This window comes from Alosa pseudoharengus, unplaced genomic scaffold (assembly GCF_046254945.1).
Source record: "Alosa pseudoharengus isolate Yale_2024_CS ecotype anadromous, Long Island Sound unplaced genomic scaffold, YU_APseudo_1.1 YU_APseudo_1.1_scf_12, whole genome shotgun sequence".
Classification (NCBI taxonomy): domain Eukaryota; kingdom Metazoa; phylum Chordata; class Actinopteri; order Clupeiformes; family Clupeidae; genus Alosa; species Alosa pseudoharengus.
In genome coordinates this window covers 39822942-39836153 of record NW_027468587.1, presented here as the reverse complement: position 1 = coordinate 39836153, position 13212 = coordinate 39822942, and the positions used below count along the sequence as shown (strand labels likewise).

The 13212-nt window shown below is 39.6% G+C and overlaps 1 protein-coding gene across 1 annotated transcript in view; it reads left to right on the top strand.

The window, feature by feature from the left end:
• Positions 1–359: 359 nt before the first annotated feature.
• The window catches only part of LOC143118557 (uncharacterized), a 43854-nt gene continuing 31001 nt past the window's right edge, over positions 360–13212 (top strand). The window contains exon 1 of the mRNA XM_076279590.1: positions 360–922. Coding sequence (XP_076135705.1) covers positions 904–922 — 19 coding nt within the window. The 5' untranslated portion in view covers positions 360–903. The remainder of the gene's footprint in view (positions 923–13212) is intronic.

The following is a 13212-nucleotide window of genomic DNA, read 5'->3' as shown; positions in this document are numbered from 1 at the left end:
GAAGGCGGACTGAACCATTTCGTGCAAGGGAGAGGGTGCCTGCCCTCAAACAATGTTGGCTTGGACACAATTTAATACATCAATCAACTGATGCATTTACCCGAAATATTTGCATCTATATTAGTTAATAACATTTATTAAGATCTTTAAATTAAGGAAATTATTTATTATTAAGGAAAATAAAATTCAACTCCTTAGGGGCCCTCCCCCCCACTTGGGGCCCGGGTAATTTATTCCCACTTGTCCCCCCACTACGACGCCCTTGCTGCCAGGGGAGGGACAAATGACAGAGAACAGAGCCTTATGTCTCATGCATGTAATGCCTCATGCACAGGGGCGGAGTGGTAATCGGGACGATCGGGAGTTTCCCCGGTCGGCCGGTCGAGGAGTGTGCGCGATGCGGGCCGGCCCATAGAGCTTTTATCGTGGCCGTGAGGCGTACGCGGACATCGACGTGATAGATGCATTAAGAATGTTCCGCGAAAATCTCCAAGATCTACACTTTGGAGTTATGGGAAGTCCAACCAATATTTATACCACTCGCTCACTGTCTATATGTCATTCATGGTTTAATTTTTTACCTTAGGCCTAATTCATTTTTGTCTTCAGGTGTTACAGAACTTTCATGGTCACAAATGACAATTACATTTGTTTGTTTGTTCTTAAATTAACGTAGGCCTAGGCTAGAATGGAGCAAAGCCTCCTGGGAATGGGGAATGTGTTTCTGGTTTATCCAATGAATCGATTGCAGGTCAAGTCTATTTACAGAAATGTAGGGGGATAAATGAGCGGCCCCTCGTCTAATGGCATGACCCTACAAACGATCAAGTTCGAAGAAAACTAGGTCTACAGGATTTTTGACAGTCGACGGATTTGCGTGGTTGCTTGCTGTTTTACACATGGATGGAAGGCAGAGAGAAAGGTAAGCGGAGCTAAAGCATTGACGTTATTGCTAGGCGGAAACTAGCACAAGCTAGTCTTATGTTGATAGGCCTAATGACTAATTAGTGGGCCACTCAGGCAGAGTCAGGCTGATAAATGGTTTGTGGAACTCGTTGGAACTGTCTATATGTAAGCCTATATAGGCCTACTTTAATCGTTCTCTACAAACCTATTCAAAGTGCCTGGTTTTCCTATTATTTAATTACCTGTGTAATTAGGTTGGCATTGTCTGTAGGCTAGGCTTTTTTAAATTTATACAGGCAACTATTGGAGTGCTATGCAGGGTCGGACTGGGAGCAAAATTCGGTCCTGGCAATTTTCTCCTGGATCGGCCCACCACTGGATCGACGACCCCCCCCCCAAATTTTTTTTTTTAAATTAAATTAAATAAATATAAATAAATAAAAATAACAAACACACAGTATTATGCTGTAGCAACACTTCATAAACTGAACCCAAACATTTAGATTTGGACCTATTCCTAATCACAATAACACGGGGGTCCGGGTGTCTCTGTCTTTAAAGTGATTTGAGAGGGACAGGATTCAGGGATAGGCTACTAAAGACATGCTTATCTTCTGTGTGTCTGACGTCATGTTACCCCATGCATTAAAGCAACACCAAATAACTTTTCCTCTGTCGCACGCACTATTTGTTTATCCAGCACCAGCTTTGCAAATAACAATGTCCCAGGGCTCGAATTATCTTTTTGTCTTTAAGGGGGTCTCTTTATCTCATAAAAAGTTGGCACACCCCGCGCATAGCCTAACAAGGCGATACAATGAAATAGCCTAGGCGCAAGTGGCGCTTTTGCGCAGTACAGTATATGCGCACGGTAGGCCTAGGCTTTACCTTGACACACGCACACAACAGACAGAGATTTTTCATAGAAATTGATTACTTTTAATTAATTTCAACATATTATTGATTGTAATAGTCCATATCTCATTTCAGTTTCACAATACAAAGAAATAGACTAAACGATTTAGTCTGTGCCATTCTCAATTTCACAACGTAACTCATTTAAACCAGACCACCGTCTCAGATAGGCTATCCTCAGTGTCAAACACAATAATGCATGTAGTGTAACTTATACACAGGAGAAAAAGCACTAACTGGCAGAAATGAATAAAGCCAGCCAAACTATGTTCTAGTAGGCTAATGTGTTGAACCGTGGAAAATTAATAGACGAACAATTTTGGAGTTTGCACTGAGATTCGATTGAATGGAGTAGCCATTGAATATTCCGACATCAGAGATTGCTAACAGGTGTTTCAAAATAGCTGGGAACTTTCTGGAGCTCTGAATGGCAGAGGATAGCTAGATCATCAGACAACACAATCATTGTAGGCTGCATTATGGGCCATAATTTATGGCTTTGTCAATCAACATAGAATAGGTGAAGCGCAAGTTCAACAGCAAACAGGACTTTTCAGCACGTATCAAACCACGTTGGCTAGCCCAATGAACGCCTATGCAAACAAAACACTCACATAAAAGCAGGGTGACTTCTTCAGATTTGCGAGTGCTGTCAAATCGATACGGTTTGCTCATATAGTCTAGTGGTGTGGTGGTGAAGTGTCATGCTGCGTTCAAGAGCGTAGTGTAGGTCTACGTCCCGTAGTAGCCTATATTTTAATTTAACGTCTTTAATGGTAAGAGATCGCACAGGGATGGATAATGAGCGGTTGTTTAAGATTAAATTACAATGCCAGACACCTTCAGATATGAGAGACCCCCTCAGGTTTTTAACTTTGTTGCTTTCATGGGAGCCAGTCCTCACTCTATGGGAGCTCGGCTCCCTCTGGCTCCCACGTAATTCGAGCCCTGCAATCAGGGGCGGACTGGCACCAAAAATCGGCCCTGGCATATTTGGCCCAAGCGGGCCTCAAATCGGTCGGCACACCTAATTAAATACAAAATCTTTGCATTACCCTTAAATATGCATATCTTTTCAACTGTCATGGAGCACTGAAAGTGATATAGGCCTCATTGGTTATCTCTCTGACTGATCAGAGGTAGGCATGGAGCATATGATCTCCATATTCAAGTAGACTAACAAGCAATTATTAAAGAAGAGTTTCTGCTTGAATTCAAAGTATCATTTCAAGTTATTCAATGGGCTACAATTGACAGCAGCACCAAAAATTACTGAAGCCTATAAACAGGGCTGTTGCTGGAAATATTTTATTCCTGTAGGCTATACTTCCTACCTACATTGCTGGTACATTTTGGAACAGTACAGCTACATGAACTAATTGTCTTTAGTGTCTGACCTAGGCCTATATAGGTTATATATATACTGTAGCTTAGTTGGCTTGTGCATGACGTGACGTTTTGTAACCTACGTTTCCGTCAGTCTACAGTCTTTTATCCCTTCTTTACCATGATAACCCTCCCAAGATAGAACCACCACTCATGCCATCGATGTTGAATTTTGGGCGTCTGACGGAAACTGATCAATCTGACCAACAATTAACGTCGATTTGACACTATTTTGCTGTCCGGGTTTGCAAATCATTCATTTAGAAAATTTAAGTTGCGCTATTTGTTATCATAATCACAGCACGGCTTTACTATGTTATCATTAGGCAACCATATCATTACATTATCGCAATTAATAAGTCATCATAATCATCATAGTCAGCATGGCATGTCACAGCCTGCTCCACCACTGAGTTCTTATCATGTAGCCTCAACTAGGCTCGCACTCTCCACCACCTGCTCACTGTCCCTTGCTCTGTATATCCTCGTTCAAACTCAACGAACTTCAACATGTTGCTGACCTATGCTAGCCTAGCCTACTTGCTATATTGTATTGAAGCTTCTACATTGGTGTTTATTTTGCACAATTGTTACTACCGGCACCCGCCACAATTTCGCGTAGGCAACTTCGATTAACTTTTGATGCGCTCACAGAATCCTGGCTCTGAGCCAAAATGGGAGGGGTGGGGCCTGACGTGAGCTGTTATTGGATCAGTCCAGTGTCAATATTGAAATGTAACCAATGGGCCGCTGATTGTCCTTCGTTTGGGCCGATCGTTGGCCAAAATAATTAAATTATATAGCCTATTCTATCGGCCCAAAAGGTGCGTCGGCCCACCGGGAAAATGCCCGGTATGCCAGATGACCAGTCCGCCCATGCCTGCAATGTCCACAGACAAGGTAGAATATGTTGCATGATTTTATGAAAGTACTGATGTATTGCGACATCAGATGCAAGTCAAATTTGTAGTTTCTCATGTCTCATTCCATCGAACTACACACTCTAAAAAATACTGGGTTATTTTCTCAACCCAAACGCTGGGTTGAGGCTGTCAGGGCATTTTGTGGGGTTGTTTTTACTCATGTTGGGTTATTTTCTGTAACCCAGCTTGTTGGGTTGATAGTTTAGGACAGCGCCCCTCCTCTCTCCCACCTGACATGAAGTACACTACCCAGCACCTGGGTGACTTTAACACAGCTGTATAGTTATTTGAGAATTCGAAAAAACATCGTTATTCTTCCAACCGTCCAGTCCACCAGCTGTCAGCATGCAATGGAAATCAGGCGATTTCGTAAGGTATGTATCTTTAACTTTTTTTAAATGTTTTATCCAGACGGATTTTAAAAGTCCACCCAGAGATGTAGAAGCAACCCTCATGATATGAATGGATATTCTGCCTGCCAATTTCGTTCAGCCTCAAACAGGCTAACAATTGTGTCATTCATGCTAACTAACGTTAGCTAACATTAACTTACAATTACTGTTCATGTTAAATATACACAAAGACAGACTCATAAAAACATAGTTCATTGTTCACTGGGTATGAACTGCTGACTGAAACAAAACGAACTTTTACAACGAACTAAAATGAGCATACCAAGCTGGTTAACATTAGCAGACCATATAGCTAGCATCAATGCTAATTAAATATGCTTCGTGGTGTAGCCTAGACTAGTTAGTCTATGGTTGCAGCTAACGTTTGTCAGCTAATATTAGCCAACACAGTTGAAGTAATGTTAGTCTCTTCACAAGCCACACGTACGGTAATAATAATGGCAAACAACATCTTATTAATTCATTCAGGGTAGCTTCATATTATAGCCATGTAACTTAACTTTACTGGGTGTTTTTGGTTGTAGCAGAGAAGACGGGCTCTGGTTGTAGCATCAGACAGTCATTTAGCTAACGTTACTAGAACTAGAAGCTACAAGTTATTATAACAACTCCATACAGTAGGTGGTCATGGTTTCCGAGTGTGTTGCGCTAATATTTTGTCTCCTGGTGGATTTTTAATGTTTGTCAACATCATTCAATGATAATGGTTCATGAAAATCTTGATATAAAGTTCTGTAAATAACAGTGATTAATGCACTCTTTTTTTCTTCTTTGATTCACAGGGGTGATCCCCAAAACAGACGGTGGAATCTGCCTGCCTTCATGGAAGTATCACAAGCTTTTTCTAGCTATCGGTTCAAAAAATAAACTGTCAAATTAATAAATGTCGAACTGTTTTATTTCATTGCATGGCTATTGTTGCCCATTGGATGGATTTTAAAACATTATATTGTAACATTAATGATTTGCAAACATTTATTTGAATTATTATCAATTAATATGATTGGATTAAGGAGAAAAATAAGATACTTAGAATAACCCATAAATTAGGTCAGCATAACCCAGAAATGACAGTGAAAATAATATAAATCCTGGGTTGTATAAGATAGCCTACCCAACAATTATGTAGGTTTAACCTAACAGTTTTGTTACGATAACCCAATGTTTGGGTTAGACTATCAACCCAACTCATTGGGTTGACCGAACAACCCAATTTTCGGGGCTAATATAACTCAGTGCTGGGCTCGACCACTATTTACCCAGTGATTGGGTTGAAATTGGGTTGTTTTTAACCCAATGTTTTTTAGAGTGCAGATCCGCTACCCGATCCGGCAAACTTACATAGTGCGGTTATAGCCGATAGAGGGCCGCAAAGCGAATGCAGAAAGAGCCATTCACCCTATTACGAGTTGATGAACCACTAAAACGATTTTGGAAACATTATTTTAAGGTACAAAAAACTCTTTGGTGTTGCTTTAAACCAGGACTTTTGTGGGCCGGAGACCCCTCATGGAGTGGAGAATTCTCCAAGGACCCCTCAAAATCGCAACACATAAAACTTAAGTTAATCATGTAGCTGTAGGCCTATAGCTTTTTTTCTGTTATGCTTATGTTATATGGATTTTAAAAACATAGAGTGCCAATACCACAATAGTCATGTTAGCAAATTTTGACAGTATGTAGGATACTGGGGCTGGTTGGAACACTTTTCACTCTCGGCTATATTTCTCCGTCTTACAGTGCGTTGAAATTGTCAAATTGTGATTAACTGAAAGCTTGGAATCTCAGCTACAAAATGTATACATTCAATGTCAACAAATTATTCCTTGTTTTGAGTTATATATGATTAAAGTGGTGTTGTGCACGTGTGCCAACCTGCCCCATGCACGGGGTTGGTTGGCACATGTAGTCGGGGTTGGTTGGAACACCTATGTTATAGTCCTTTGCAGTACCCCTTTTGCTTTTGTTTGAAGTGTTCATCTATATCACTGCCTGTAGGGCTTTGCTGATGTCTTTCCTGTGTTTTTCTTCAGTAGGGCCCACCGTCAAGACCAATTTGGTCCCTAACGATTTTTTTTTACTTCAAATGTTTAAAAATGTCTGAAATGCTTCAAAATGTAAAACTGTGTTCAGTAATTACAATAACAATGCTAAAATAAAGATTGATGATGTTTTTATGTGTAAAATACAAAGTTTATAGATTTGTCACAAAATAGCCATAGGGAATGTATGTGCCAAAATCAGTGTGCCAACCTGCCCCGACCACATTAGGTCAAACTGTTTTGCACAAATGCTGTTAGCCTGCTAATATCAGTCACCTCAGGTTTTTAAACTTCATTTTAAGATATAGATGAGTCCCCTAGCAATCAATTATAATGAATATTTTTTTTTATATCCCTAACTATTACCCTTCTAGGATGTATTTAGTGGGAGGTGCATATTCTAAGTTTTGACACTACAAAATTAAAATGTTGTTCTCACCTAAAGGGTTAATGACCTGGAGACCAGAGTTTACTCTACTCAATAAGGCCGTCAGTTTAGTGTTGGAATTTTGTTGCAGCTTCCTCTAGTAGCCTGGATATTAACAGTGTTTCAACCTGCCCCTGTTCCAACCAGCCCCGGTCTCCCCTATTGTTGTTTCTTTGTCAAATGTAGGCCTATTGAACACATAGTGTTTGCTTCACATAACTTTCATTTTGTTAATTAATAGTAAAGTGTTTTGACATATTGATGTAATGTATCAGCAGATCAATTGGGCAAATACTGATACTGTAGCATTTTTCGCCATATAAGACAATTTCATATTTTGTAGCAAACTTTGTCAGGGACCCCCTGACAATGTGCTGCCGACCCCATTTTGAGAACCACATTTATTTTTAAAAACCACATGTCACTGCTTGACTAAATGAAAAATATAGGCTACTGAACATGGACATCGTCATAGTTGACAGAAATTACGTTTTGTGCCAACATGTTGTAACACAAACACAGCCTTTATTTGGTGCAAATCTTCTCCTTTACTTTGGTTATAGTCCGCGATTCACATTAACTGTAGGCTATCACCACAAGTGTATACTAAACCGTTCGTTACTAACCTGCCAGTTGATAGCCTACTTTTTACCTGCATCGACTCGCGATTGATTGTGCATCTAATGTTAACACTCGGTGGAGAGACCCTTTCCAAGTTTCACTTTCACTGTCGTTGTGAGCTAAAAGGCTAGGCCTACTATATGGGAAATACTTTGAAGTTCCTTTTGAGTAGGATCAGCTCCAAAAATGAATGGGTTTTCTTTAACCTGTGCTACACTTTTCCACCAAGTTGTGCGAAAATTGTAGGCTACCCGTTTTTATGTTGACAGAACCGCACTACAGCCTACATGCAGTAAATGGAAGCTCTTGGTAGCGCGTGCAACTAACGTCTATGAAAACAATATATTTATGGAATAAAACTAGACCTCTGATTGCTGTTTACGGTTAAACTGCGATAATGTGAACATCAGCCAGCGGAGGGCACTTAGACAGCCTAGGCTACCACCCAAGCAGCAAAACACGTTATTTGAACCAAAACAAACGTTTTATTTAGGTTGTATTTTGGTTTCAAATAAAACAGACGTGTTTAGTACGTTCTTTAAACGTGTTTTCTGGCACCAGTACAAATAACCCTGTTAAAAACGTCCATTGAACGTTGTAACCTGGTGCCAAAAGACACGTGCAAAACCCAACGCATCTAGCACCGATTCCAACGTCAACAGAAGATGCAATTTCAGTTTCAATTTACACCAACTATTACCAACTAAAAAACAACGTGAATTACACGCTCAAAATGGGTGAAAATCACAACGTTTTTTTACGCACGTATCTGACACTTACTTTCAACATTGAATGAAGGTGCTGGTGTGGTGTTATTTTTACACCACATACTAATGAGGGGAAAACGTGTGGAAAACGTGCCAGACACGTCTGATGTTAACCGGAGGCAAAACTGTGACCGCACCGGCAATTGCTGGTCCACGGAGTGAAATTATAAGCCGGGTGCGCAATTGATTGCGCAACTGCGGGCCGACAGAAAAAAAAAACGGTATTCAGGAAGAACAGAAATACTTGCTAATTCGTTGTCATTAAACATGGAAACAATTAACTTATGGTGTGAGCGTTCGTTGAATGCATGAATGCATTTCATTAAAAAGCATGTCAATTTTTTCTCCATTTGCCTACCAGAGTATGATGCTTGCATGCGGGAAACATCCCAAAACAATGGTAGGCTACTCATATAATTGCTGTTGTTTTTAGATCTAATGCAACCATGCTTAAGTAACTATTGTAATTATATCTTACATTAGTAAAGCAGTCCTCTGATGTGCATGTTTTCACAAACTTTTCGTGAACAATGTTATATATAACATAACTATAAGCACTGTAAACATTGACTGCTTTGAAATGAAACTGCATGTGTAACTATAGGATAATAAAAGTAATTGTTGTAATGATAATCATAATAATGGTTTGATGCAGGGCTCGAATTATCTTTTTTGTCTTTAAGGGGGTCTCTCTATCTCATAAAAAGTTGGCACACCCTGCCCATAGCCTAACAAGGCGATACAATTAAATGGGCAAGTGGCGCTTTTGCACAGTATGCGTACGGTAGGCCTAGGCTTTACCTTGACACACGCACACAACAGAGTTTTTTTTATAGAAATGAATTCCTTTTAATTGATTTCAACATATTATTTATTGTAATAGTCCATATTTCCTTTCAAATTCACAATATAAAGAAATAGACTAAACGATTTAGTCTGTGTGCCATTCTCAATTTCACAACGTAGCCTAACTCATTTGAACCAGACCACCGTCTCAGATAGGCTATCCTCAGTGTCAAACACAATAATGTAGTCTTTAACTTATAGCCTACACAGGGAAAATGCACTAACTGGCAGAAATGAATAAAGCCATTGCAGCCAAAGTTCTAGTATTATTAATGTACACATATAACAACATTTGGGTGTTCAGTCGTCTCGTGTGTTGAACCGTGGAAAATTAATAGACGATCAATTTTGGGATTTGCACTGAGATGTTGTCGGGTATCCATTGAATATTCAGAGATTGCTAACAGGTGTTTCAAAATATCTAGGAAGTGGAGCTCTGAATGCAGGGGATAGCTACATATCAGTTCACATAATCATTGAAGTAGGCTGCATTATGGGCCATAATTTATGACTTTGTCAATCAACACAGAAGAAGTGAAGAGCAAGTTCAACAGCAAACGGGACTTCAGCACGTATCAAACCATGTAGGCTAGCCCAATGAACGCCTATGTAAATACACAAAACACTCGCATCAAAGCAGGGTGACTTCTTCAGACTTGCGAGTGCTGTCAAATAGATCGTATACAGTTTGCTCATAGGCATAGTCCATTGATGTGGTGGTGAAGTGCAGTCATGCTGCGTTCCAATCAACTAGTAGGCTATTCATCAAACGTCTATCAATAAAATAAGCAAACAATGAGTACCTAGGTCTATGTTAATAATTATAAGGATATACATTAAAATAATAACCATGGTAGTAGGCAGACAATCTGTTTTGTTTTGCAAGCAAATACATTTAGCAAATAGTTTATAAATGGAATAAAGCTCCTTAAACATTAGCACGGTCTGATGTGAATGACAGCTAGCTGAACCAATAAGACGACATAATTACCATTAGAATTAACTTAGCTTGGCTGTTAGGTGCAGAGAATAAATCCCCATGGTAACTTATGTGCCATCTCTTTTGTGAAACCAAGTCAAGGCTAAATTCATCCAGGAAACCTAAAAATCCCAGCTTAATCCCTTATCTAGGTTTTGTGAAATACCCCTCTGGTGTACAATAGCTACATTTAGCCAAGAATGCACAGGATTAGACAGTTAGTTAATTATAGTGTATTATTTAAATACCTTTTCTGTACCACCCATAGGTAACTTTAAACCTCCAAGAAAGTGTATGTAGAGATAGCAGGAGAGCAGACAATTACAAAATGATATTTTTTTATTCTTAAAGCACAAGTACATTCTGTTAAGAGAGGTTTTGCTGTATGATATTGATTTAAAGTAATTAGATGTTGACATTGAACTGTTGACTGTATAGTGCAAAGTCTCACACAAGCTGTTTCACTAGTCTTTAGTCAGTATGACATTTAATTACATGTCATATTTACTTCAGCTTATCAATTCAAGCAATATCCTAATCAAAAACAAACAATGAATATATAGGAGAATAGCAAATAAACAATAAAGGACTGTAACTGTTATATCCCTTCAATATTGATTGTATGCGTACACTGAATAAGCTTAGTTACATACAGATCCAGAATTTGAATGCCCTTTCCTGCTGTTAGTGTAGAGTACATTTACTTTAAAAGGCAAAAATGTCAAAGAGAAACCGGCATGCAGTTTGTGAAGACTTGGACTGTCACAGTAGGACGAGGCAATCTCTCTGAATCAGCACAGCTGGTAGTACACATTTTGACTCCAATACCTAAGATACTCCTCTAAGCTGGAATTTCCACCCCTGGCTCTCCTGATCTTCAGAGACACAAGCTCCACTTCCTGAAATGGAAAACAAGGTAAGAAAATAATTTCAATGGCTTTCCTCCACATCACAGTTTCAGTTGATAACATTGACTCTGCAATAGTACCAGGTAAACAACAATGCAGCAGTGCAAATAGCAGACACAGCACTGTTTAACAGGTTACATAAAGAGAGCAATCAATATTATATGTATAGCTTATATTGATCTACCTAAATCAGGTTGAAGGTGTTACACAGTGGTGCTAGGCTAGGAAACTGGTAGCAAACGGGAGACGGCAGATCCACATTGTTGAGGATCTTATGGAATGTCAACATCAACACATCCTAAAGAAATTCAGAAAGGGTGGACTTTAAATTCATTCATCAGCAAGGTGTTAATGATGCCCCTCCACCCATCAAGGCCCCATGCCATTCACCAATACTGCAGGGGGCAAGAACATTTAAAAAAAATGTGAACAGCTACCGCCCACTGACGGATAACTGGGGTATCCCACGAAGCAAGTTAGGACACTCCAATGGTCTTTCAATAGAAACACATTGTTGAACAGCATTTCGCTCAAGCTAATTGAGCCCAGTCAGAAATCACTCTCACCTCCCCCTGAAAGGGGGATGCGCTTGCACCCATCGTAACGCACTTTAGACACACAAGCACCCCTTAAGTCTTGTAAAAAGAAAATATTCGAATACATCTGCCTATTGTATCCACGCATACATTAGAATGCATATTGGACTGCCTCGTGCTATACATTCAGCATACATAACCCTTGGATACCATTCATTCCATGTAGACGACGTTGGTTGGTTGACTGAGAGCGACAAGCAAGAGACGGAGATTTTAACGATTAGCTTCTAGATTATCTTTTGTAAATATTCATTTTTGCTGTTTGTTCTAAATGTGTAGTGTATTAGTATAGTTCGTAGTGTAGTGTATTAGTATATTAGTATAGTTCGTTTAGTATAGTATTTGTTTTAATTATAGTTGTACATAGGGCATTGATCATTGATCAATATTGTACAGATATCCAAGGTGAGTAAGGTTAACGATACATCAGTCTAACATAATTTGACCACTTCAACATTTGAAATATTTTCCTAAAATATAAAAAAATACAAAAGGTTTACTTCTTAGCATTAATGTCTTGTTACGTTAGTATTGACGCTGCGCTAGGCAGCTAAGCAAACGGTCATTTTTCAGTTGCCGCACGAGAGGCATATTGTGAGCGTCAATTCTTCGAATTCACTACACTGTAAATATATGACATGTAAATAAATGTCATACGGACAAGCGAAAAGTAAACGTACATATAACTCGCATTTCTCAGAGACACTACATTAAGCTGTCGGACGAGACGACGAACTGAACTACTTCAAAAAAAATTACATCTTAACATGAAGGCTAGAGGGTTGTCTTGTTACGTTAGCGTTGGCTGCGCTAGGCAGCTAACTGTCATTTTTCAGTTGTCGCACGAGAGGCATAAATCTCAGCGTCACTTCGAATTCACTAGAAGCTACACCACGACACTGTAAAATAAATAAATCGTATACGGGCTTAAGCCAAGTGAACAGTAAAACGTATATACTTGCCTTTCTCGGAGACGAACTAACTACCTAAAATGAAAAAGATTTACATCTTAACATGGAGGGCAGAGGGTTGTCTCGTTGTTAACGCTGCGCTACCCCGTAACTTAAAGCTAACGGTTATTTTTCAGTTGTCGCTCAAGAGGCACGGAAGATCAATCTCAGCGTCACTTCTTCAAATAAATGTCGCACTGAATTAAGACAAGTGAAAAGTAAACGTACCTACCTTGCGCCGATGGCGGCTATTTTCCATTTAAATTCTATGAAGTTCTCGGCGGAAAAGGGGTCTCGAAGCCGTCCTTTTCCCCCGCAGCGATGAGTGCTGCTGGACATTGAAACCTGTTCAACCTTTATAAAAACGCTGGGCTCGTCAATGCCACTTCTCTCTTTCCAGCCAATTAAAATTAAGGAAGGGGCGGAACCTACACGGTCAAAAACATTGAGTTTTCGATTTTCCTCTGCCTCTACCAATCAGCCAAGTCCTATGTGGCTAAATATTAAACCACTGCAGTCCACGCAAATTACAA